The 25,857-nt window shown below is 37.0% G+C and overlaps 1 protein-coding gene across 1 annotated transcript in view; it reads right to left on the bottom strand.

Annotated features, from left to right (window-relative positions):
- The window catches only part of TUBGCP5 (tubulin gamma complex associated protein 5), a 59,314-nt gene that overhangs the window by 21,626 nt on the left and 11,831 nt on the right, over positions 1 to 25,857 (bottom strand). Inside the window, exons 4-10 of the mRNA XM_040227899.1 lie at positions 14,489 to 14,585; positions 14,031 to 14,110; positions 13,501 to 13,636; positions 9,458 to 9,572; positions 2,506 to 2,595; positions 1,957 to 2,050; positions 1,227 to 1,473 (exon numbers count right to left, since the gene is read on the bottom strand). Of these exons, the coding sequence (XP_040083833.1) occupies positions 1,227 to 1,473; positions 1,957 to 2,050; positions 2,506 to 2,595; positions 9,458 to 9,572; positions 13,501 to 13,636; positions 14,031 to 14,110; positions 14,489 to 14,585 (859 nt within the window). The remainder of the gene's footprint in view (positions 1 to 1,226; positions 1,474 to 1,956; positions 2,051 to 2,505; positions 2,596 to 9,457; positions 9,573 to 13,500; positions 13,637 to 14,030; positions 14,111 to 14,488; positions 14,586 to 25,857) is intronic.

Raw genomic sequence — 25,857 nt, 5'->3', positions numbered from 1 at the left:
AACATACAGAAAGATGTTCAATCTCACAAAAAAAAAGACTGCAAAATAAAACTATACTGGGCAAATAAAACAGAGTATAGTGGGCTCCTGTTTCATTGAGGGGAGACAGAAAAGGGTGATTAATAAGGGCAGCAAGAGCGAGTTCCCTGGTCAGGAACAGCTCTGAATCCTAAATATGGAGGTGGCAATACAAATCTACACATGTGGTAAAATGCCAAAGAACTGGGGAAAGATTTACTTACCTCCTTGAAAAGCAAGCACCTGCAAAACTGGTGAAACCCACATCAGGCCTGCAGACTAGTGATGGTACTGTGTCATGTCGACTTCCTAGCTTTGATTACTCTATTTTAAGTGTCAACACGAAGGATGCTGGGTGAAGTGAACATGGAACCTCAATGTACTATTTTTTACAATAGTTGCATATAAAAATTAAGGGAGAAAAACCTGCACTGGGCTACCATTTTCACCTAACATACTGGTGAAGATCCAAAAGTTTGATAACACACTGCTGACAAGACTGAACAAATGCATACTCATATATATTGCCAGCAAGGGTGTAAAGTTATTTATCTACACCGCCACGGAGGACAATGTGACAGTAACTACTAAAGTCACATAAGCCATCACGTACCTTCTGACTCAGCAATTTCATTTTAAGAATTTGTGCTACAGGTAACTTGCTGTACATGTGCACAATCACTGATATGTAAGTGGTTATCACTGAAGCTGGCAAGAGAAAAGGATCAGACACAGCCCAGATGTCCGTGAAAAGGGTACTGGTCTACGATACATCCATACAACAAAATGCTCAGTTGGTTAAAAAAAAAAGAACGAGGGGGCTCTTTAATGAAATACTTGTATGATTTAATTCTCAAAATTTAAATTGGAAAAAAAAAAAAAATTTTAAATTGAAAACAATCTGAAGACAGTAGTGAAAAGACTATTAGGCCTGTGGATATGAATATGTATTGCTTTCATATGTCTAAATTATACCTGGAAGGATGCTCAAGAAATGGATCACTTGGTTGCCTCTGGACTGGTGAACCAGTGCAGGAGGAAAAATTTTTCCTGTAAATCTTTCTATACTGTTTGGATTTTCAGACATATGAATGGCTTAAAAATACGAATTTAAAATAATTTTAAAAAATGAATGTATTCAGGACAATTGCTTATTTGCCATGTAAATTTCAAATCTATCAATTATTAAAGGAAGAATATTTAAATACCATTATTGATGATGCACTTCTCAATTTCTGCAAGTTCCTCTTTGAAATTAATGAAGTATTTGTATAGGGCCCACATGAAAGCCTGGTATGTTCTAAAAGGTGCTTCTGTTGATTTCTTAGGAACAGAACCATTTCCAGGTAACATGCTTTCAGAACTATGCCCCATGACTTCATCAATGAATTCCTGGAGTCGAAACACAACCTGGCCATATGCTGCAATTTGTTCTAGCACTGATCGTAAACAGCTCTACAAGAGAAGCAAACCACAATGATTTATAGTCAGACTTCTACAGGAATTCTAATGAGTATTTTCCTCACTATAAAATATTTCTTTTGTGACTGCTTGAAACAGTATGCTTATCAAAAGACAAAGTAATAGAGTAAATATTTAGTTTTATATTCAGAGGAAACAGCATAAGTATTAAATTTTATATGATATAGAACTGTGGCTTATACTGTTTCAAAACACAAAAACAAAAGGTATGTGTACTACAGGCAAAAAGTTACAGTAGACAGCTTTCCCGATACGAAATGACAGAAAATACAAAGCTACATATGAACACCACAAACAATATTAAAGAATTCTCCAAGCATTCTAAAGATACAAACTTAATTTTGCCTTCTGAAACTGAAATATATTTAGTAGTTAATTTCAATATTGGAAAATGTTATAAAATTACATTACCATGGTTTATATAAATCTTAATTACAACAAGCACAAATAACTTACATGTGTCAAATGAGTTACTATAATATTGTTCCTCACGGTTACTTTTCCATCAATCAACTGAAATATAAAGAGCTTTTTTACCCCTGAAAGTAACCTGAAATGAAATAAAAAGATGAATATAAGTCTAAAAAAATATTCACTACAGTAATGTCTAGGAAATTTAAATAAAGATTCTGAAGAGAAAGGTGAGGGAGGGCAAAGAGGTAAGATAATTAGAAAATAAAAGACATCAGTCTTTTTATCTGATTATTTTAAGACACAACATATTCCGATTTCATCTTTTAAAAAGTCCAAAACAGTGTTGTTAAAGCATTTCCTCACATAGGTGATGGTCAAAACACATCTTTCCACTTTTGAAAACCAGAATCTAGAAATCTCAGCAGGCAACAGCACTAGACTAGGTGCCTAAGGACCTGTTTTGGGCTCAAATCTAATGGCCTATTTTTAATATGCATGTGAAATACCCTCAAACACCTTTCTTTAAAAAACCAAAATTCTGCTTCTCATTAATAAAGTCTTTAGACTATGAATTAGGTTAATGGATCTTACCATAGGGTTTCCCGAATAACCTGTGTTTCAGTAACAAAAACTCTGTCATCTGGAACATATAACGGGTCACTGCTGTACAAATGTTGGTCCCTATTAGACAACAAACATCAAATGCCAATGAAAAGATGTCTCATTAAGTAAAGTTAGAAGTCTCAAAGAATATAATTTACTAGCAACTTAACAAGTATTCAATAAGCTAATAAACATAACACACGCTTTAATTTTCCTCCCATATTCATTTTCACAAGTCAACTGAAATACTCTCAGAGAAGCACTTTCAGAGTATTTCTGTCATGTTTATTGCTGATTTAAGCAAATATTTAAAATTATGTATTGTTTTGGGAAAAATTGTTAACTATTTTTACAGGAAGTGCATGAAAACAGAAATCAAATAATATATACCAATCCATCCACTTTGAAAATAAGCAAATCAAAGACTATAGTTAAATAATAACTTCATTATGAAATTAAATTAAATAATAAAGTTTGAGATCTGTTTTCCCTTCTCACTTGGCTGCCTTGGGAATAAACCCTTTTCTGCTGCAACCTTGGTGTTTCAGAATTTGGCTTGCTGCTCATTAAGTGAATAGACCTAGTCAGTCGAGGAAATGACCACAGGATAAGTGGCAAGTATAAAGTGTTATGAATAATAAGTGACTCAGGAGAGTGGCCAAGATGGCAGAGCAGGACCTTAAGCTAATAATATCCTCTCATAAGCACATCAAAATGACACCTACTGCAGAAAGAAAATCTGATGAAAAGCACTGGAACATACCAGTATTAAGTAAGTATTAAGTAAATATTACTTAATATTAAGTGAATATTAAAGAAAGAACAACAAGACAGGTAGGAAAGGTAGATCTGCAGTATGATCAAATCCATTTAACCCCTAGGTAGGTGACCCACAAACTGGAGAATTATTATAGAGGTTCTCCCATACATGAGCCTTTGCTGGATGCTGGGCACCAGAAAGAGAATATTTAGCTTCAAAGGCTAGTGGGGCATGATTGCACGATCTCTGTAGCCTTGAGGGAAACAGAGACTTCATTCTTAAAGACACACACAAAATCTCAAGCAGACCAAGATTGGGGACAAAAGTAGCTATATGATAGGAACCTGGGCCAGACCTACTTGCTGGTCTTGGAGGTGGGAGATGGTTGGTGGCTCACACTGGGGACAGACACTGGTGGTGGATATATCAGGGAGCATTCACCTACATAAGCTCTCGTGGAGGCTGACATTTTGGCACCAGGACCTGGCCCTAGCCAATAGCCTATAGACTCCAGGGAGGGCAGGGACACCTCAAGCAAAATAACAAACTGGGCAGGGATACAGTCTCACGCACCAGGAGACAGGCTACCCAAAGACTTCTACTTCCTGAGCCCATAGCCACTTCTATACATGCTCTAAGATATGACCCTGCCAACAAGAGGGACAAGACCCAGTTCTACTCACCAGGGGGCAGGCACCAGCCCCTCCTGCAGGAAGCTTGCACAAGCCTCTAGACCAGCCTCACCCACCAGGGGACAGACATCACAAGCAAGAAAACCACAGTCCTGCAGCCTGTAGACTGAGTCCACAAATGCAAGCCAGACAACATCCTGGGACCAGCTGGCCCCTGGCCCTTGTATGCTAACAGGGTAGTGCACTATTGGTGCACACAGGACATTTCCTACAGAGGGCCACTTCTACAAGGTTGAGAAATGTAACTAACCTACCACATTCATAAAAATATAAACAGCAATTTAAACAAAATGAGGTGACAAAGGGAATATGTTTCAGATGAAGGAATAAGATAAAACCCCATTAAGAGTAAGTGACATAAAGATAGAAAATTCATCCAAGAAAGAGTTAAAAGTAATGATTGTAAAGATGATCAACGGATGTGAAAGGAGAATGGTTGTACAGAGAAAGAAATTAGGAGTTTTTAGGAAAAAAGTGAGAAAATATAAGGAACAACCAAACAGAATTGAGAAATACAGTAACTAAAAACTATGCTAGAAGAAATCAACAGTAGACTAAATGAGGCAGAAAAACAGATCAGTGAGCTGGAAGACAGAGTAGTAGAAATCACTGCTGCTGAACAGAAAAAAGAATAAAATGATAGGAGATCCGTTTTTAAGAGACCTTTGGGACAACATCAAGTGTGCTAATATTTACAGGACAGAGGCCTCAAAAAGAGATGAGAGTAAAGGGCTTGAAAAAAAGATTTGAAGAGGTAATAGCTGGACACTTTCCTACTTGGGAAAGGAAACAGTCACCCAAGTCCAAGAAGCACAGTTTCCTATGGGATTAACTCACAGAGGAACACACCAAGATATATCATAATCAAAATGACAAAAACTTAAAGATAGAGTATGAAAAGGAACAATGGAAAAGCAACAATAACATACAGAGAACTCCTATATGCTATCAGCTGATTTTTCAGCAGAAAATCTGCAAGGCAGAAGGGAAGAGAATACAAAGGCACAGTATCTAAAATGCATTTGAAATTAACAGATCAGCAATTTAAAACAAGCATGTATGTATACAGACTGCTATACAAAAACCTCATGGTAACTGCAAAACAAATATCTATAATAGGCATACACAAAAAAAGGAAAAAAGATATCCACATGTAACATTAAAGATAGTCATCAAATCATAAGAGAACAAAAGAAAGGGGGAAAAAAAGACCTACAGAAACAAATCCAAAACAGTTAATAAACTGGCAACAGAAAGATACATATTGATAATTACCTTAAACGTAAGCAGACTAAATGCTCCAACCAAAAAACACAGTCTGGATGAACAGGTACAAAAACAGGACCTGTATACATTCTGCCTACAAGAGACTTACTTCAGATCTAGAGACACATGCTAAAAGTGATGGGATGCAAAAAAGTATTCCATGAAAACGGAAATCAACACAAAGTTGATGCAGCAATACTTATATGAAACAAAACAGACTTTAAAATAAAGACTTACAAGAGTCAAAAAAGGACACTACACAATGACCAAAAGATCTATCCAATAAGATATAATGGCTGCGTAAACATATACGCAGCCAACATAAAAGTATCTGAATGTACAACTAAAATGTTAACAAACCTAAAAGGTGAACTGATAGCAACCCAATAATAATGGGAGCTATTAATACCCACTTATATTAATGGACAGAGCATCCTTACAGAAAATAGGGAAACATAGGCCTTAAGTTACACATTACAGTAGATCACCTTACTGATATTTATAGAACATTCCATTTGAAAGCAGGAGAACACACATTCTTTTCAACTGCAAATGGAACATTCTCCAGGACAGATCACATGCTCGGCCACAAAGCAAGATTCAGTAAATTAAATGGAAATCATACCAAGCGTCTTTTTCAACCACAATGCTATGAGGAAAAAAAGCTGCAAAAAAAAAAAAAAAAAAAAGTGGGTCATGGGTCACTGATGAAATCAATGAGGAGATAAAAAAAATACCTGGAGACAAATGAAAACACAAACACATTAATCCAAAGTCTATTTACTGGACATAGCAGTTCTAAGACAAACATTTACAGTGATACAAACCTAACTCAGGAAGAAAGAAAAATCTTGAACAACCTAACCTTGCACCTAAAGGAACTAGATTAAAAAGACAAGCAAATAAAACACAAAGTTAGTAGAAGGAAAGAAACCATAAAATAAATATTAACAGATCTAAAAGAAGATATTGACAGTAACACAATAATGATGGGAGACTTCAAATAAATGAAATAGAGACAAGGAAATAAAAAAGACCAATGAAACTAAGAGCTGGTTCCTTGAAAAGATAAACAAATTTGACACGCCTCTATTTAATCACTCAGTGGGGGAAAAACACACACACACACAAAACCAGAACAAAACAGAGAGAAGGCCCAAATCAATAAAGTCAGAAATGAAAAAGGAGAAGTTAAAACGGACACCACAGAAATATGAATGGTAATGAGAAAATACTATGAGCAACTATATGCCAACAAGACGAACAACCTAGCAGGAATGGACAAGTTCCTGGGAATGTAGATCTCCCGAGAGTGAATCACAAAGAAACAGAAAGCATGAATGAACAAACATCCAGCAATTAAGTTGACTCAGTACTCAGAAAAAGTCCCAACAAACAAAAGACTAGGACCAGGTGGCTTCACAGGTGCATTCTACCAAACATTTAGAGAAGAGTTAACATCTATCCTTCTGAAACTTTGCCAACAAAATTGCAGAGGAAGCAACGTTTTTGACCTCACTCTATGAAGCCACCATCACCCTGATATGACAAAGATATCACACAAAAAAAGAGAATTACAGGCCATCATCTGATGAACACAGCTTATTAATACAAAAGTCCTCAACAAAATACTAGCAAACTGACTTGAACAATGCATTTAAAGGATCATATATCATGGTTAAGTAGTATTTATTCCAGGGATACAAGAGATTTCTCAGTATCTGCAGATCAGTCAATGTGATACACCACATTAAAAAACTGAAAAATAAAAACCATATGATCATCTCAATAGATGAAGAAAAAATCTTTGATAAAGTTCAACATCAAAATATGATAAAAACTCTTCAGAAAGTGGGCATAAAAGGAACACACCTTAACATAATGAAAGTCATATTGTAACATCATACTCAAAGACGAAAGATTGAAAGCATTCCTCTAGGATCAGGAAAAAGACAAGGATGTTCACTCTTGCCACTTTTATTCAATGTAGTTTTGGAAGTCCTAGCTATGGCATTCAGAGAAGAAAAAAATAAAAGGAATCAAAATTGGAAAAGAAGTAAAACTGTCACTGTTTGCAGATGACATGATGCTATACATAGAAACTCCAAAAGATGCCCCCAGAAAACTACTAGAGCTTATCAATAAATTCAGTAAAGTTGCTGGATACAAAATTAATATACAGAAATATGTTGCATTTCTATACACTAGCAACAAAATGTCAGAAAGAGAAAGTAAGGCAACAATCCCATTTACCATTGCATCAGAAAGACTAAAATATTTAGGAATAAACCCAGTTAAGGAGGCAAAAGATCCGTACTCTGAAAACTATAAAGATGTTGATGAAAGAAATGTAAAACAACTCAAACAGCTGGAAAGATATATAGTGTTCTTGGATTGGAAGAATCAATATTGTTAAAATGACCATACTTCCCAAGGCAATCTACAGGTTCTATGTAATCCCTATCAAATCACCCATGGCATTTTTCACAGAACAAAAGTCTTAAAATTTGTATGGGAACACAAAAGACCCAAAATAGCCAAAACAATCTTGAGAAAGAAAAATGGAGCTGGAGGACTTCAGACTATACTGCAAAGCTACAGTAATCAAAACAGTATGATACTGACATAAAAACGTACATACAGATCAATGGAAAGGATAGAAAGCCAAGAAATATAACCACACATTCATGGTCAATTAATCTACAACAAAGGAGATAAGAATAAACAATGCAGAAAACAGTCTCTTCAATAAGTGGTGCTTGGAAAACTGGATAGCTAATGTAAAAAAAATGAAATTAGAACATTCTGTAACACCATATACACAAATAAACTTAAAATGGATTAAAGACCTGAGTATAAGATATGACATCATAAACTCATAGAAGACGATATATTGAAATATTCTCAGACATAAATTCCAGCAATATTTTGTTGTATCTATCTCCTAGAGTAAAATAAAAACAGAAACCAACAAATGATACATAATTAAATTTAAAATCTTTTGCACAGCAAAGGAATCCATAAACAAAACTAAAAGACAACTGAGCAAATGGGAGGAAACATTTGCAAATAAAGCAATTGACAAGGGATTGATTTCCAAAATCTATAATCAGCTCCTACAGCTTAGTATAAAAAAGCAAACAAAACATCAAAAAATGGGAAGAAAACCTAAACAGATATTTCTCCAAAGAAGATACATGGTTGGGCAACAGACATATGAAAAGATGCCCAATACTACTAATTATTAGAGAAATGCAAAACAAAACTACAATGAGGCATCAGATCATACCATTTAGAATGGCCATCATTAAAAAGTCTACAAATAATAAATGTTGGAGAGGGTGCAGAGAAAAGGAACCCTCTTCCACTGGTGGTGGGAATGCAAATTGCTGCAGCCACTAAAGAGAGCTGTGTAGAGGTTCCTTATAAATTAACAACAGAGTTACCATACGATCCTGTATTCCACTCCTGGGCATATATCCACAGAAAACTCTAATTTGAAAAGATACATGTACTCCAATGTTCATAGCAGTAGTACTATTTACAATAGTACAAGACATGGAATCATCTAAGACATGGAATCAACCTACATGTCCAGTGACAAATGAATGGATAGAGACGTGGTACACACATACACACTAACTGGAATATTATTTGACCCTAAAATAAGAATCATCATCTGCAGCAGCATGGATAGACCTAGAGATTAACATACTAAGTGAAGTAAGTAAGAAAGCCAAATGCAAATATCATATGATATCACTTATATGTGGAATATAAACAAAAAGATGCAAATGAACTTATTTACAAAACAGAAATGTACTCATAAGCATAGAAAACAAACTTACAGTAATCAAAGGGGATAGCAGGGGTGAGGGCAGAGATACACCAGGAATTTGGGATTAACATATATACTACTATATATAGTAGTGTATATATAGTATAGTAGTATACAGGTAAACAAGGACCTACTATATAGGACAGGGAAGTATATTCAACATCTTGTAACAACTCAGTGCAAAAGACTGAAAAAAATATATACATACACACATGTAATGTATGTATGCATAACTGTATACCTGAAACTAATAACACTGTAAATTAAGTATACTTCAATTTTTAAAAAGTTTAAGGAACTACTTGATTTAAATCACAACTCAAAACCAAATTTAAAACATAAAGTTTCTTCTATCAACACATGAAATGAAAACTAACTTCTTACCAGACAGTAGCTAGATTGGAATGCAAATGTAAACTATGAGGAAATCTTGAGGACCTGACTGTCCAGTACTGATGGACTACATGCTGTTCCAACCAGCTTCGGGCATCTGGCTCATCTAGTGGAAAGAAATTTAGTTACATTTAAGTTGTAAGAGTTAAGAAAAGAATACTCGATCAACTTTGCTATGATAGCTAGACTTAGGATTCCATTCAAATATTCAATTGAAAAAAGCTCTTTAAAATAACAGGTAAAACTATAAAGAGACATATATATAAAATTTAATTAATGTCGTTGCTACAAATTAAAAAAGTTACTCAATCTTAAAATGACCCCATGAATAAAAAAACACAAATAGTATATTTGAATAGTTTAATAATCATGAAAGACATTGAAACGGTAACTAAAGATATTTCCAAGCAGCCCCAAAGCCTCAGGACTAGTACTAAGCTTTGAAGGATTAGCCATCTTACACAGATTGGTGCAGAAAACAGAAAAAGGTAAAGCTACCTAACATTATGAGGCTAATATAACCTTGTTTCTAAAACCAAATGAAGACATAATATGAGAAAGTAATTCATCAAAGAATAAAGATTAAAAATTTCCATTTCAAAAAAGCTAATAACCCAATCCCACGATGTAGTCAAAAGAAGTTTAGCTTAGGAATACAATAACAATTCACTATCAAAAAAATCTATCAGTAAAGTAGTAGAGCAAATTAGGTGAATTAATCTTTATCTGTGAGTTACCTCACAGATAAAGAACAGCATTTGGTAAAGTTTAATATTTATTTATGATTAAAGACTCCCAGAAAAACAGGAATAATAGTCTTAATTTTGCAAAGGCCACATATCCAGAACCTATGCCAAAACCATCACACTTAACTACGGAATTTCATGGGCAACCTTCTTGGGATAAAAACCACTCCAGGAAATCCACGCCCATTGCTACTGCCTCCTCTGCAGACTAGAGGGCTGGCCAGAAAAGAGAAATGGTTAACATTTCATTAATAGGATATTAAGAACTGGTAGTGGATAAAACTGTCAATATTTGCAAAGAATACTGATCATCTATTAAAAAAAAAAACGAATATTTTGGTAATTAACAATATATAATTAATACAAGAGTTCAGCAAGAATGCTGGGGAAAAAAACAATTTACAAAAACCAAGTGTCCCGCTACATCAGCAATAAATTAAACAAAAAAAGACACTATTAACCATAACAACTATTAACACACACAGAAATCAACAAATACTTAAGATCTTGACAAAGAAAATTTCTAAAATCTAGTAAGACATAAAAGAATTAGAATAAATATAGATATTTCCACAGAAAAGATGTCAAATCTCCCCAAGCTAAATATATAAATTCAATGCAATCCCAGTAAAAATCCCAGGTGGATTTTTTTTCCAGCTGGATTTTTAAAAAGGTTACCAAACTGCTCCCAAAATGTCTACAGAAAAATAAAAGTCTACAAATAGCTAAGCCAATTTTGAAAAAGAGTAAAGGAGGTGAAGGGAAAACCTGCCTTCTGTCTGCTGAAACACATTACAAAGACATAAACAGTCTGTGCTTCTACAACTCACACTCAGGACAAAGAACTGAATGTTCAGAAATAAGTGTATCAATATACAATAATTTTAGAACCACAAAGCAATGTGGAAAGAATGGACTGTTCACTAGACACTGATGAGAAATTTGCTCCTGACATTGGAGAAAAATAAGCTGTTCTTCATTTCATATATAAGAGAAGATCTGGTGGTCACTGAAGAGCTACACAAAAGCTATAAAAAAGCAAAGAGAAGGAAAATACAGGGGAATGTTTTCATAAAGAAAAATACCAAGGTCCAAATTCTAACCATATCATGAAAAATTCACAGATTTAAGTACAATAAAATATTTTTAAAAATCAGATTCTGTTTGAAGGATACCATGAAAATGTTAACAGGTGACTAAGGGAAGAAAATAGCAGTGTATAAAACCTTGGAATTACTATCTACACATATAAAGAACTCTGATTGGTGGGGATGGGCAGGAAGGACATGAAACTCCAAAGAAAAGCAAGGAAAGGACATCAATGGACACATCATATAAGGGGCAAGCCTGAGGGACCAAGGGATCCGAAGTACTTATCCTGAGTAGTTAGACAAACACAAATGAAAACAGCAAACTAAATCAAAGTGGGTGATCTAATCAAGTAGGGATGAAACTGTGGGCCATGTCCATAAAATGGGCCTGGCACCAGGTAGAAGGGGAGAAGGTAGCTCAGGCCTATCAACAAGAGAAACAGTAACACAAGTGTGGTGTTGCAAACTGCAGTATCCTATGCAGCCATTAGAGCAACAGAAAAAACCTTCACAGAGCAACGGTGACAGATTAAAGCAGGTAAATGGAAACAGTGAAAGAACAAAGGTTACACACAGCATATTATCAGCATGTAATTTAAAAATAAAATACAACCAATCGACACAATGTACTTTAGAAGACCTCAACATGTTTGAGAACAGATATCAAATACATTAGAAGACCTTGTCACTGGGCTGGCAGAGAAAGCAGAGTGAGAATCAGAAAGAGCAGATGAGCAGAAATAAGCTAAACCAAAAGGCCCTGCACAGGCTGCTTGTTCATGACACTGAGCTGATTAATCCACATTCTGCCCTAAAGGTCCAATTCAATAATGGAAAAGAAAGGTAAGAGAAAAGAAACCAGAAAATTGTTGGCATGCTAAATCAGTTTTAACTACTTTATGTGTATTTGGCAAGTTTCAGGTACAATGAACAGGGCCAGGTCAGAGATCCCAGCTTCTGGAGTTAGCTTCACAGCTGTGCGCATGAGAAAACCATTATAACTACATCTTTGTTTTTTAATCTATAAAATGAGAAGTAGGAGTAGATGTTCTAATCTCTAAGGTTGTTTCTAGCTCTTTCTAGATTCTACCAAATCATACTTTTTCACTAAAAACTGAAGAAGTATTAAAATTTAAATTGTGTAAGATATTTTTCTTTTACTTAGTCACTAACTTTAGAACCTTTTGATGAAGGTAAAAGACAGTGAAAAAGCTGGCTTAAAACTCAATGTTCAAAAAACCAGGATCATGGCATCTGGCCCCATCACTTCATGGCAAATAGGTGGGGAAACAATGGAAACAGTGACAGACTTTATTTTCTTGGGTTCCAAAATCACTGCTGGAGGGTGACTGCAGCCATGAAATTAAAAGACACTTGCTCCTTGGAAGAAAAGCAATGACCAACCTAGATAGCGTATTAAAAAGTAGAGACATCATCCGTCTAGTTAAAGCTATGGTTTTTCCAATAGTCATGTATGGATGCGAGAGCTGGATCATAAAGAAGGCTGAGAGCTGAAGAACTGATGCTTTCCAACTGTAGTCCTGGAGAAGACTCTTGAGAGTTCCTTGGACTGCAAGGTGATCAGACCAGTCAATCATAAAGGAAATCAATCCTGAAAATTCACTGGAAGGACTGATGCTGAAGCTGAAGCTCCAATACTCTGGCCACCTGATGCGAAGAGCAAACTCCCTGGAAAAGACCCTGATGTTGGGAAACAGTGTAGGCAGGAGGAGAAGGATAGAGGATGACAGAGGATGAGATGGTTAGATGGCATCACTGACTCAATGGACATGAGTTTGAGCAAACTCCAGGAGACAGTGAAGGACAGGGAAGCCTGGTGTGCTGCAGTCCATGGAGTGGCAGAGAGTTGGACAGGACTTAGCAAGTGAATAACAACTTTGTCAAAGCCAATCTTTCTTCAGTATAAGTATAAACAAACCATTTAAGACTAACAAAGTTCTCAGACCTATTAAAAAAAGACCAAAACTGCACTGTAAATGCCTTTTCAACATTAATTCTACAGAGCTATCATACTTATAATGCATTACAGAAGATCTGCCAATGGTTTAAAAGGGTCTGTTTTATTAGGAAGGCAGAGCTTACCAATGTTATAAGGCACATGGGGCTGATTCTCAAAGCTTGCCTTTCCTTTTAGAGAATTCTATTAGAGATGCCAGCATTCGAGAACACACAGTACCTTTCCAGATAACTCGAGGTCCCAGTTTTCTGTTTTGATCTTGTTCTTCTAAGGGTGTCCTGTCCACCTGAATCCCAGAGTCCTCTCTGCTTAAGGACTGTTGATCATTTTCATCTTCACTTTCTTCAGACCAATTCTGATTAAAAGCAGGAAATAAACCTTAACCTTAGAGCACCTAACAAATGGACCTATTCAGATTAAAAGATTATGAAAATTTCAGAAAGAAAAGCAAAAACTGTATCAAATGAAACTTTTAATACATGTTGAAAGTTACTATTACAGGATGGAATTATTTCTGGTGGCAAAAATCTCTAGATTTACAGCTGCTTAAGGGATACATATATTCATTCCGATCAACTTTCTAGTCCCAGTTTTTTGGTGAAAAATCTTAATAAAAATTCCATAATATACTACTCTAATTTAGTGAAGAGTGTTCCTAGTTTAGATACGTTAGTGTAAGGCAGAAGGACCCATAAAAATAATCTAAAAAACCTGGGATGTATTTATACAGCAAAACTACTGCCACTCACTGGTGTGTTTACATTTGGGCCAAGGTCAATTTCTTCACCTTCCATCAAGTATTTTCCCCAGTCAAAATCATCCTTCTTTTCTAAAATATAACAGAAGAATCTCAGCAGTTTTATCAGAAATATATGGGAAATAAACCCCAAATTATAGTAAAAAGTTTAGCAAAACTCAAAATAAAACACACTTGAGAAATTAAAGTTCAAAAATACTGACAATAAATTGACATTCTAATATATTTAAAATTTTAATTTTTTATCTTCAGTTCTGATATTTCTCTTTACATAATTGAAAGTAGTTTAACTTACAAAGTCATAGTTTATATTTTATATGAAAATTTACAATTACAATTGTACTTAAAGACAATAGAAATGTTTATTTCATACATTTATTTACAGTTTATAAACTCTCAATGTCTAGTAATTATATCATAAAACAATTTCTCTCTTATTTGGTAACATACCCATTTCTTTCTCTCTTGGCGTTTCCACATAATTGCTGTTCGAAGGAGAATCAGACAGACACAGAAGAAGTGACAGTATGGAATAATGTACATCTGTCTTTAAAACAAGAAATGAAAAATATGAATCCCTGAGGTTGGTAAGAGCTTTCTAAACCAGTTTGAGTAAATAAAACTTCACCCTGGGACTTCCCTGGACATCCAGTAGTTAAGACTTGGAACTTCCACTGCTGGGGGAATGAGTTTGATCCCTGGGTGAGGAACTAAGATCCTGTATGCCAATCTGGTGCAGGCCCCTCCCTCACAAAAGGAACAGATTACCTCATGACAGTTATGTCCTCAATTTTTTTGTGTGCATCAAGAAAACAATCATACCTAAATAAATCTCAATCTCTAACCTTGCTTTTACAGTTCAAACATGTACAGATAGAGGAACCTGTGAAATAATGCACTACGTGAATCATAAGGAGGAACTGTCAGACAAACCTAAACTGAAGGACAAGCTACCGAATAATTCGCCTGCTCTCTTCAATAATGTCAAGGTCAGAAGAAAAATGGTGAGGAATGTTCTGGATCAAAGGATACCAACTGGTGAACCTGAACAAAAAGTACACAGATGTTCCTTTTACTATTCAACTTCTATACTTTTTCAAAATTTAAATTGTATTTACAAAAATCACATTTACAAAGGTGTCAAAGTTAAAAACACTCCAAATAAGCAAACTATGCAAGGAAAGGAGAGAGGAAATGAATTAAATTCAAGGAATGGAAGGGAAGTTTCAGGTGACCTCTCCAGGGTTTACCATAATTATAACTAAATAGCTATTCAATAACTACTTGGGTAGTGATGATCAGGCATCGCTTATTCTGTATTCCTACAACCCAGTGACACCAGGGACACAGAAGGGACACTTGGTAAACTTCCCTAGGTATAAGGCAATGTATGGCTAGTAAGACTACAAGAACTGCCTCTTTTTAGATAATTTCTCTGCTTGGAAATGCCTTAACTTCCTTTAACCAAAAAAAAAAAAAAAACAACCAAAAAATGAAACTTTAATTCCGTAGAGAAAAGTGGTCTAAAATGTAAATACTTGAAGAAAATAACTCCCAATATATAAATCTATTATTTTGTGGTAATCACTTACATCAGATTGCTTATTCTGAAAGAACTCTGTACAACTGAAACTACAGTTTCATGTATCAGTAATAACATACTGATGATATTAAGGAAAAAAGACTGCTGCTAAGTTAGGACTCTGGAAGTTAACATTTAGATGACACAGGAGACTGTCTAAGATGGTGGATTGGGAAGCTCATCCCCTATAGGCACACCAAAATTGCAACTACTTACAGAGCAACTAAGTGTGAGAACATGGCTCAGTGGTAAGGAATCTGCCTACCAGCACAGGAGACGCAGGTTCAGTCCCTCGGTCAGGACTATCGCCTGGAGAAGCAAATGGCAGCCCACTCCAGTATTCCTGCCTGGGAGACTCCAGGGACAGAAGAGCCTGGTGGGCTACAGTCCATGGGGTTGCAGAAGAGTCAGACATGACTCAGCAACTAAACAACAACAACTGGTGAGAATGCCCCTGCAGGCTAGCAGAAAAGATCTTCTACAACTAAAGAAAGAAGGGATCACAATGAGATGGTTGAGAGAGGTGGGGACATGGCATAGTCAAGATCCACGCACCCAGTTAAAATTATCCTCCCACAAATGGGAGTTCTCCCCAAGGAGTGAGGGGTCTGAGCCACACATCTGGCTCTACAGCCTTGGAGCTCTGCACCAGGAAAATGAGCCTCTAGAACTTTTGGCGTTGAAGGCCACTAAAGCTTATATTCACGGGCAGCTGCAATGGCGCACAAGTGCAGCTGAGAGGAGCAACCCCATGTCCGAGGTCAGGGGCAGAAGCCGGGAGGACCCCATGCCCAAGGGGTGGCGGCCAAGAGGAGCTACCCCACATCCGAGGTCGGGCAGCGGCCCAGAGTACCCGGCTACGACGGCGCAGGAATGGCCAAGGGGAGCTACCCCATGTCTGAGGTCAGGGGCGGCGGTTGAGAGGAGCTACCCCCCGCCCCTGGGCGGCGGCCAGGAGGAGCTACCTCACACCCAAGGAGCAGTGGCTGCATGGGCACAGGAGGGCCTAAAGGAGCTACTCCACGTTCAAGGTCAGGAGGGGTGGCTGTGAGGAGATACCCCTCGACCAAGGTAAGGAGCAGTGGCTGCGCTTTGCTGGAGCAGCCGTGAACAGACACCCCATGCCCAAGGTAAGAAAAACCCAAGTAAGAAGGTAGGTGTTGCAAGGGGGCATCAGAGAGCAGACACACTGAAACCATACTCACAGAAAACTAGTCAAGTCAATCTAATCACGCTAGAACCACAGCCTCCTCTAACTCAATGAAACTAAGCCATGCCCTGGGGCATCACCCAAGACAGGTGGGTCATGGTGGAGAGGTCTGACAGAATGTGGTCCACTGGAGAAGGGAATGGCAAACCACTTCAGGATTCTTGCCTTGAGAACCCCATGAACAGTATGAAAAGGCAAAATGATAGGATACTGAAAGAGGAACTCCTCAGGTCAGTAGGTGCCCAATATTCTACTGGAGATCAGTGGAGAAATAACTCCAGAAAGAATGAAGGGATGGAGCCAAAGCAAAAACAATACCCAGCTGTGGATGTCACTGGTGATAGAAGCAAGGTCCGATGCTGTAAAGACCAATATTGCATAGGAACCTGGAATGTCAGGTCCATGAATCAAGGCAAATTGGAAGTGGTCAAACAAGAGATGGGAAGAGTGAACATCGACATTCTAGGAATCAGCAAACTAAAATGGACTGGAATGGGTGAATTTAACTCAGATGACCATTATATCTACTACTATGGGCAGGAATCCCTTAGAAGAAATGGAGTAGCCATCATGGTCAACAAGAGTCCAAAATGCAGTACTTGGATGCAATCTCAAAAACGACAGAATGATCTCTGTTTGTTTCCAAGGCAAACCATTATATCACAGTTATCCAAGTCTATGCCCCAACCAGTAACGCTGAAGTAGCTGAAGTTGAACGGTTCTATGAAGACCTACAAGACCTTTTAGAACTAACACCCAAAAAAGATGTCCTTTTCATTATAGGGGACTGGACTGCAAAAGTAGGAAGTCAAGAAACACCTGGAGTAACGGGCAAATTTGGCCTTGGAATGTGGAATGAAGCAGGGCAAAGACTAATAGAGTTTTGCCAAGAGAACATACTGGTCATAGCAAACACCCTCTTCCAACAACACAAGAGAAGACTCTACACATGGACATCACCAGATGGTCAACACCAAAATCAGACTGATTATATTCTTTGCAGCCAAAGATGGAGAAGCTCTATACAGTCAGCAAAAACAAGACCGGGAGCTGACTGTGGCTCAGATCATGAGCTCTTTATTGCCAAATTCAGACTGAAATTGAAGTAGGGAAAACCACTAGACCGTTCAGTTATAACCTACATCAAATCCCTTATGATTATACAGTGGAAGTGAGAAATAGATTTAAGGGCCCAGATCTGATAGATAGAATGCCTGATGAACTATGGACTGATGTTAGTGACACTGTACAGGAGACAGGGATCAAGACCACCCCCATGGAAAAGAAATGCAAAAAAGCAAAACGGCTGTCTGGGGAAGTCTTACAAATAGTTATGAAAAGAAGAGAAGCAAAAAGCAAAGGAGAAAAGGAAAGATATAAGCATCTGAATGCAGAATTCCAAAGAATAGCAAGAAGAGATAAGAAAGCCTTCCTCACCAATCAATGCAAAGAAATAAAGGAAAACAACAGAATGGGAAAGACTAGAGATCTCTTCAAGATCATTAGAGATACCAAGCGAACATTTCACGCAAAGATGGGCTCGATAAAGGACAGAAATGGTATGGACCTAACAGAAGCAGAAGATATTAAGAAGAGGTGGCAAGAACACATGGAAGAACTGTACAAAAAAGATCTTCATGACCCGGATAATCATGATGGTGTGATCACTCACCTAGAGCCAGACATCCTGGAATGTGAAGTCAAGTGGGCCTTAGAAAGCAACACTATGAACAAAGCTAGTGAAGGGGATGGAATTCCAGTTGAGCTATTTCAAATCCTGAAAGATGATGCTGTGAAAGTGCTGCACTCAATACGCCAGCAAATTTGGAAAACTCAGCAGTGGAAAAGGTCAGTTTTCATTCCAATCCCAAAGAATGCTCAAACTACCGCACAACTGCACTCATCTCACATGCTAGGAAAGTAATGCTCAAAATTCTCCAAGCAGGGCTTCAGTAATATGTGAACCGTGAACTTCCAGATGTTCAAGCTGGTTTTAGAAAAGGCAGAGGAACCAGAGATCAAATTACCAACATCCACTGGATCATGGAAAAAGCAAGAGAGTTCCAAAAAAACATCTATTTCTGCTTTATTGACTACGCCAAAGCCTTTGACTGTGTAGATCACAATAAACTGTGGAAAATTCTGAGAGAGATGGGAATACCAGACCACCTGACCTGCCTCTTGAGAAATCTGTATGCAGGTCAGGAAGCAACAGTTAGAACTGGACATGGAACAACAGACTGGTTCCAAATGGGAAAAGGAGTACGTCAAGGCTGTATATTGTCACCCTGCATATTTAACTTCTATGCAGAGTACATCATGAGAAACGCTGGGCTGGAAGAAGCACAAGATTTATGGGAGAAATATCAATAACCTCAGATATGCAGATGGTACCACCCTTATGGCAGAAAGTGAAAAGGAACTAAAAAGCCTCTTGATAAAAGTGAGAGGAGAGCGAAAAGGTTGGCTTAAAGCTCAACATTCAGAAAACAAAGATCATGGCTCTGGTCCCATCACTTCATGGGAAATAGATGGGGAAACAGTGGCAACAGTGTCAGACTTTATTTTTTTGGGCTCCAAAATCACTGCAGATGGTGATTGCAGCCATGAAATTAAAAGATGCTTACTCCTTGGAAGGAAAGTTATGACCAACCTAGACAGCATATTGAAAAGCAGAGACATTACTTTGCCAACAAAGGTCCGTCTAGTCAAGACTATGGTTTTCCAGTGGTCGTGTATGGATATGAGAGTTGGACTGTGAAGAAGGCTGAGCGCCGAAGAACTGATGCGTTTGAACTGTCTTGGTGGAGAAGACTCTTTTGAGAATCCCCTGGACTGCAAGGAGATCCAACCAGTCCATTCTGAAGGAGATCAGCCCTGGGATTTCTTTGGAAGGAATGATGCTAAAGCTGAAACTCCAGTACTTTGGCTACCTCATGTGAAGAGTTGACTCACTGGAAAAGACTCTGAGGCTGGGAGGGATTGGGGGCAGGAGGAGAAGAGGACGACAGAGGATAAGATGGGTGCATGCCATCACCAACTCGATGGACGTAAGTTTGAGTGAACTCTGGGAGTTGGTGATGGACAGGGAGGCCTGGCGTGCTGCAATTCATGGGGTTGCAAAGAGTTGGACACGACTGAGTGACTGAACTGAAAGCTTATATTCAAGTTACTCAGAAGGCTATGGGAAATAGACTTCACTCTTAAAGGGTGAACACACAAATCTCACATGTTCTAGGACCCAGGGCATAAGCAGCAATTTGAAAAGAGCCTTGGTCAAACCCACCTGATGATCTTGGAGAGCACCCTGAGGACACAGATGCTGGTGGTAGCCATCTTGGAGAGCTTGTTCTATGAGGACATGAGTGCAAGCAAGCACTATCTTGGAGTATTTCTCCAGCCTATTAGCACATGGGGCTTACCTGCCCAACAGCCAATCAGCAACAATCCTAGGACCCCTAGGCAAGCTGCCAGCCATGTGGAGACCAAGGCCCAGCTACCAGTGTGTTCAGGACCCAGCCTCACCCACTAGTGGACCAGGACAGGGACTTCCTGGGTCCTGAAGCCAGCTCTGCCAGGTGCCTGCACTGCCCACCAGCAGCTGGCAGACCTAGGTGAGGCCAGCTCGTGCAGCCAACCATGCTGAGGATCAGCCCTATGTACTACTGTGCCTACAACAGTTAGCCCACAACACACGGGTCCATGTAGCCCAGAGAGGGGATACTCATAGAGCAAACAGCTCTGGTGCCCGGACAGCAGTGCTTTGCCAGGGGCCCAAAGACATCTCTTACACAAGGCCACTTCTCCAAGACTGGGAAGTATAAGCATTCTACCTAATGAACAGAAATAAAAACAGAGGATTAGGGAAAATGAGGTGACAGAAAAATATGTTCCAAATGATGGAACAAGATAAGATGCGGAAAAAAAAAAAAAAAGAAGCAAAGTGGAGATAAGCAATCTACCTGGTAGATTTTCCCACACTCGAGAAGAAAGAATGAACACAATGAGAAGCATGACAAAAAGTTAGAAAACACAAAGAAAAACTAAACGCAGGTGACGAATACAATAATTGAAATTAAAAATACACTAGAAGTAATTCACAGTAGATGACATGATACAGAGGAATGAATGGATTGATGAAGTATAAGATGGAGTACTGGAAATCATGCAAGCTGAACAACAACAACAAAAAATTAAAACAAGGATGGTTTAAGAGAGTTCTGGGACAATGTCAAGAATATTAACATTCATATTATAAAGGGAGGTCCCTGAAGAAGAAAGAGAAATGGGCAGAAAACTTATTTGAAGGGATAACAGCTGAAAAATTCTTTAACATGATAAAGGAAACAGACATCGAGCTCAGAAACAGAGTTCTAAACAAGATCAACCCAAAGAGATCCATCCCAAGACACTATGTAATTAAAATACAAAAAATTAAAGCTAAAGAGACAATCTTAAAGTCAATAAAGGAAAAGCAATGTTATTTATGAAGAAATTCTCTTAAGGCTATCAATTGGCTTTTTTGTGGAAATTTTCCAGCCCAGAATGGAGTAGCATGACACATTTAAAGTGATGGAATTAAAAAAACCAAAAACCTACAACCAAGAATACTCTACCCAGCAAGGCTACATTCAGATTTAAAGGAGAGATCAAAAGTTTTACAAATAAGCAAAAGCTTAAAGTGTTCAGCAACACCAAACCAGCTTTTCAAGAACTGTTAAAGGGACTTCTTTAAATGGAAAAGATCACTACTAGAGATAGAAAATTACAAAAGGAAAAGTCTCACTGGTAAAGATGAATATACATTAAAGGTAGTAGATCAACCACTTATATAGCTAGTAGGAAGGTTAAAAGACAAAAATAATAAAATGGTCTATATGTACAATCAGTAATTAGTATTAGTCGTTCAGTTGTGTCCAAATCTTTGTGACCCCATGGAATGTAGCTCTTCAGGCTCCTCTGATAAATGATCCATATCCACAATAAGTAATTAAGGGACACACAAAACAAAAAGATACATAAAATATTAAAATGTCAAAAACATTAAATGTTGGGGGGTAACACAGGGTTGTGAAATGTGTTCCAACTTAAAATAATCATGAATATATAAAGCCTGCTATATAAAAATCTCATGGTTATCACACATCAAAACCCTGTAATACACACACACACAGGAAGAAATTCAAATATTAACACTAAAGGTAGTCATCAAATCACAAGAAAAGAGAAGAAAAGAAGAAATGAATGACAACCAAAAAAAAAAAAAATCCCAGAACAATTACCAAAATGGCAATGAGAACACAACTATATCATTTATTTGTGGCTGTGCTGTGCAGCTTGCCAGATCTTAGTTCTCTGGCCAGGGACTGAACCCATGCTCTTGGCAGTGAAAGCAAAACCACTGGACCAACAGGGAATTCCCTCAATAATTACTTTAAATATAAATAGACTAGAAAGGCTCCAATCTAATGACAAAGTGTGGCTGAATGGATACAAAAACAAAACCCATATAGATGTTGCTCATAAGAGTCTCACTTCAGATCTAAAGATGAAACATGTAGATGGAAAGTGAGGAAACAGAGAGAGGATTTCCATACAAATGGAAATTAAAGCTGTGGTAGTACAACTTAAACAAGAGAAAAGAGACCTTAAAACAAAGACTGCAAAAGAAGACAAAGGACATTACATAATGATCAAAAGATTAATCCAAGAAGATACAACATCTGTAAATACATAAGAAACCAACTTAGGAAGACCTAAATACAGAAATCAAATAGCAAACATAGAAAAAAATGACAGTAACACAATAATAGTAGGGGACATCTTTCCATACATAATGGACAGATCATCTAGACAGAAATAAACTAGGAAACACTGGCCTTAAGTGATACATTAGGTCAGATGGACTTAACAGATATAGGTAGGGCATTTCATTCAAAAAAAGCAGAATATACATTCTCCAGGAAAGATCACATACTAGGCCACAAAATAAGACGCAGTAAATTTAAGAACACTAAAAATCAGTTCAGGCATCTTTTCTGACCACAATGCTATGAAACTAGAAATCAACTACAAAAAAAAAATTGCAAAAAAAAAAAAACCATGGGAGACTAAATAATATGCTACTAAAGAACCAATGGGTCACTGAGGAAATCAAAGAGGAAATCAAACATATCTAGAGACAAATGAAAAAAGGATATGATTCAAAAATCTATGCAACACAGCAAATGCAGTTCTAAGAGGGATGTTTACAGCAGTACAATCTTACTTCCGAAAAAAGAAAAATATCTAGTAAACAACATAACCTCACACCTTATGGGAACTAGAAAAAGAAGAACAAACAAAACCCAAAGTTAGTAAAAGGAAAGAAATTATAAAGATTTACAGCAAAAATAAGTGAAATAGAGACAAAAAAATATAGAAAAGATCAGTGAAACTAAGAGTTGGTTCCTTGAAAAAATAAACAAACTTAATAATTTATCAGACTCATCAAAAAAAGAAAGACCCATGTCAATACAATCAGAAATGGAGAAGCTATAACCCATACCACAGAAATACAAAGGGTAATAAGACACTACACAAAGAAGTATATGCCAATAAAATGAACAATCTAGAAGAAATGGACAAATTCCTGGGAATGCAGTCTCCCAAGACTGAATCAGGAAAAAACAGAAAATACGAACAGACCAATTTCCAGTAATTAAATTCAACTGGTAACCAAAAAGTTTCCAACAAACAAAAGTCTAGGACTAGATGGGTTTACCGGTGAACTCTACCAAATATTTAAGAAGAGTCAAAATCTATCCTTCTGAAACTATTTCAAAATACTACAAAGGAAGGAACACTTTTGACATCATTCTAGGAGGCCACCATCACCCTGATACCAAAATCAGAGAAAAATATCACACAAAAAAAGAAAATTACAGGCCAATATCACTCATGAACACAGATGTAAAAATGCTCAACAAAATATTCAAATGATACATTAAAACGGTCATATATCATGATCAACTGGAGTTTATCCCAGGGATTAAGGATGATTCAAATTTGCAAATTGATATGATATATCACATTAATAAACTGGAAAATAAAAATATGATCATTTCAACAGAAGAAGAAAAAAGCTTCTGACAGAATTTGACATCCATTTATGATAAAAACTTGTGAAAAAAATAGGTACAGACAGAATATACTTCAACATAATAAAGGCCATATATGATATGCCCACATCTAATATCATATTCAAAAGTGACAGCATATTCTCTTAACAGCAGACAAAAGACAAGGATGACCAATTTTGTCACTTCTATGCAACATAGTCTTAGAAAAGGCAATCAGACAAGGCAAAGAAATAAAAAGGAATCCAAACTGGAAAGGAAGAAGTAAAACTGTTACTGCAGATTATATGATAATGTATATAAATCCTAAAGATACCATAATAACACTATTAGAACTATTTCATGAATTCACTAAAGATGCAGTACACAAAATTAATATACAGAAATCTGTTGCATTTCTATACACTAACAACAAACTATGAGAAGGAAAAATTAGGAAAACAATCCCATTTACAATTGCATCAAGAATAAAATACTTAGGAATGAATCTAACAAGAATGTATAACACCTATACTTGGAAAAAAACACACTGATGAATGAAACTGAAGATGACGCAAAGAAATGAAAAGATCTACCGTTGTTATGTATTGGAAGAATTCATACTGTTAAAATGACACTAGTCAGCAATCTACAGATTCAATGCATCCCTATCAAAATACCAATGGTACTTTTCACAGAACTACCACAAATAATTCTGAAATTTGTATGGAATCACAACAGATCCTAAATAGCCAAAACAATTTTGTAAAGGAAAAACAAAGCTTGAGGTATCACACTCCCTTATTTCAAACTACACTATAAAGTTACAGTAACCAAAACAGCATGATAATGACACAGAAATACACACACAGATCAATGGAACAGTGAGCCCAGAGTTGAGCCCAAATGTACATGGTCTATTATTCTATGAGAAAGAAGACAAGAATATACAACGGGAAAAAGACAGCCTCTTCAATAAATGGTGTTGGGAAAACTGGACAGCTGCATGCAAAAGAATCAAGGCAGACAACGTTCTTACATTATGCACAAAAAGTAAATTAAAACTGGATTAAAAATCAAATATAAGACCTGAAACCATAAAACCCTGAAAAAGAAATAGGGAGTACATTGCTTGACATCAGCCTTAGCAATATTTTGGGGGATGCTTCTTAGGCAAGGGAAACAAAGGGAAAAATAAACAACTGGGACTACATCAAACTTAAACACTTTTATACAACAAAGGAAAATAACAAACTGAAAAGGCCATCTACTGAATGCGAGAAGATATTTACAAACAATATACCTGAAACAGGTTTATATCCAAAATACACAAAGAACTCATATAGCTCAACACACACACAAAAAATCAGATTAAAAAAATGGGCCAAGGATCTGAATATACATTTTCCCAAAGAAGACATACAAAGGGCCAGACACAGGAAAACATGTTCAGCATCAGTCAACATATGGGAAATACAAATTAAAATCACAATGAGATATTGCCTCACACTTGTCAGAATGGTCATATGAAAAAGAAAATTAGAAGTGCTGGAAAAGATGTGGAAAAAAAAGAAGTCTTGTACACTGGTGGTGGGAGTGAAAATTGGTACAGTCACTATGGAAAACAGTATGGAGCATCCTAAAAAAATAAAAATAGGGAGTTCCATGGTGGATTCAGTAGTTGGGATTCTGGGCGTCTACGGCCATGGCCCAAGTTCAATCCTTAGTTGGAGAGCTAACATCTTGCAAGCCACATGGTGTAGCCAAAACAAACAAACAAAAAACCCCATAAGATCCAACAACTCCACTTCTTTTGGTATTTATGTGGAGAAAACAAAAATGCTAAATTGAAAGAATAGATGCATCATCCCTATGCTTATTGTAGTATATTCCAACGGCTAAGACATGGAAGAAATTTAAATGTTCACAG

This window comes from Oryx dammah, unplaced genomic scaffold, assembly GCF_014754425.2.
Source record: "Oryx dammah isolate SB20612 unplaced genomic scaffold, SCBI_Odam_1.1 HiC_scaffold_27, whole genome shotgun sequence".
Lineage (NCBI taxonomy): Eukaryota > Metazoa > Chordata > Mammalia > Artiodactyla > Bovidae > Oryx > Oryx dammah.
The sequence above is the reverse complement of the archived record's forward strand: the minus strand, read 5'-3'. Positions and strand labels throughout refer to the sequence as shown.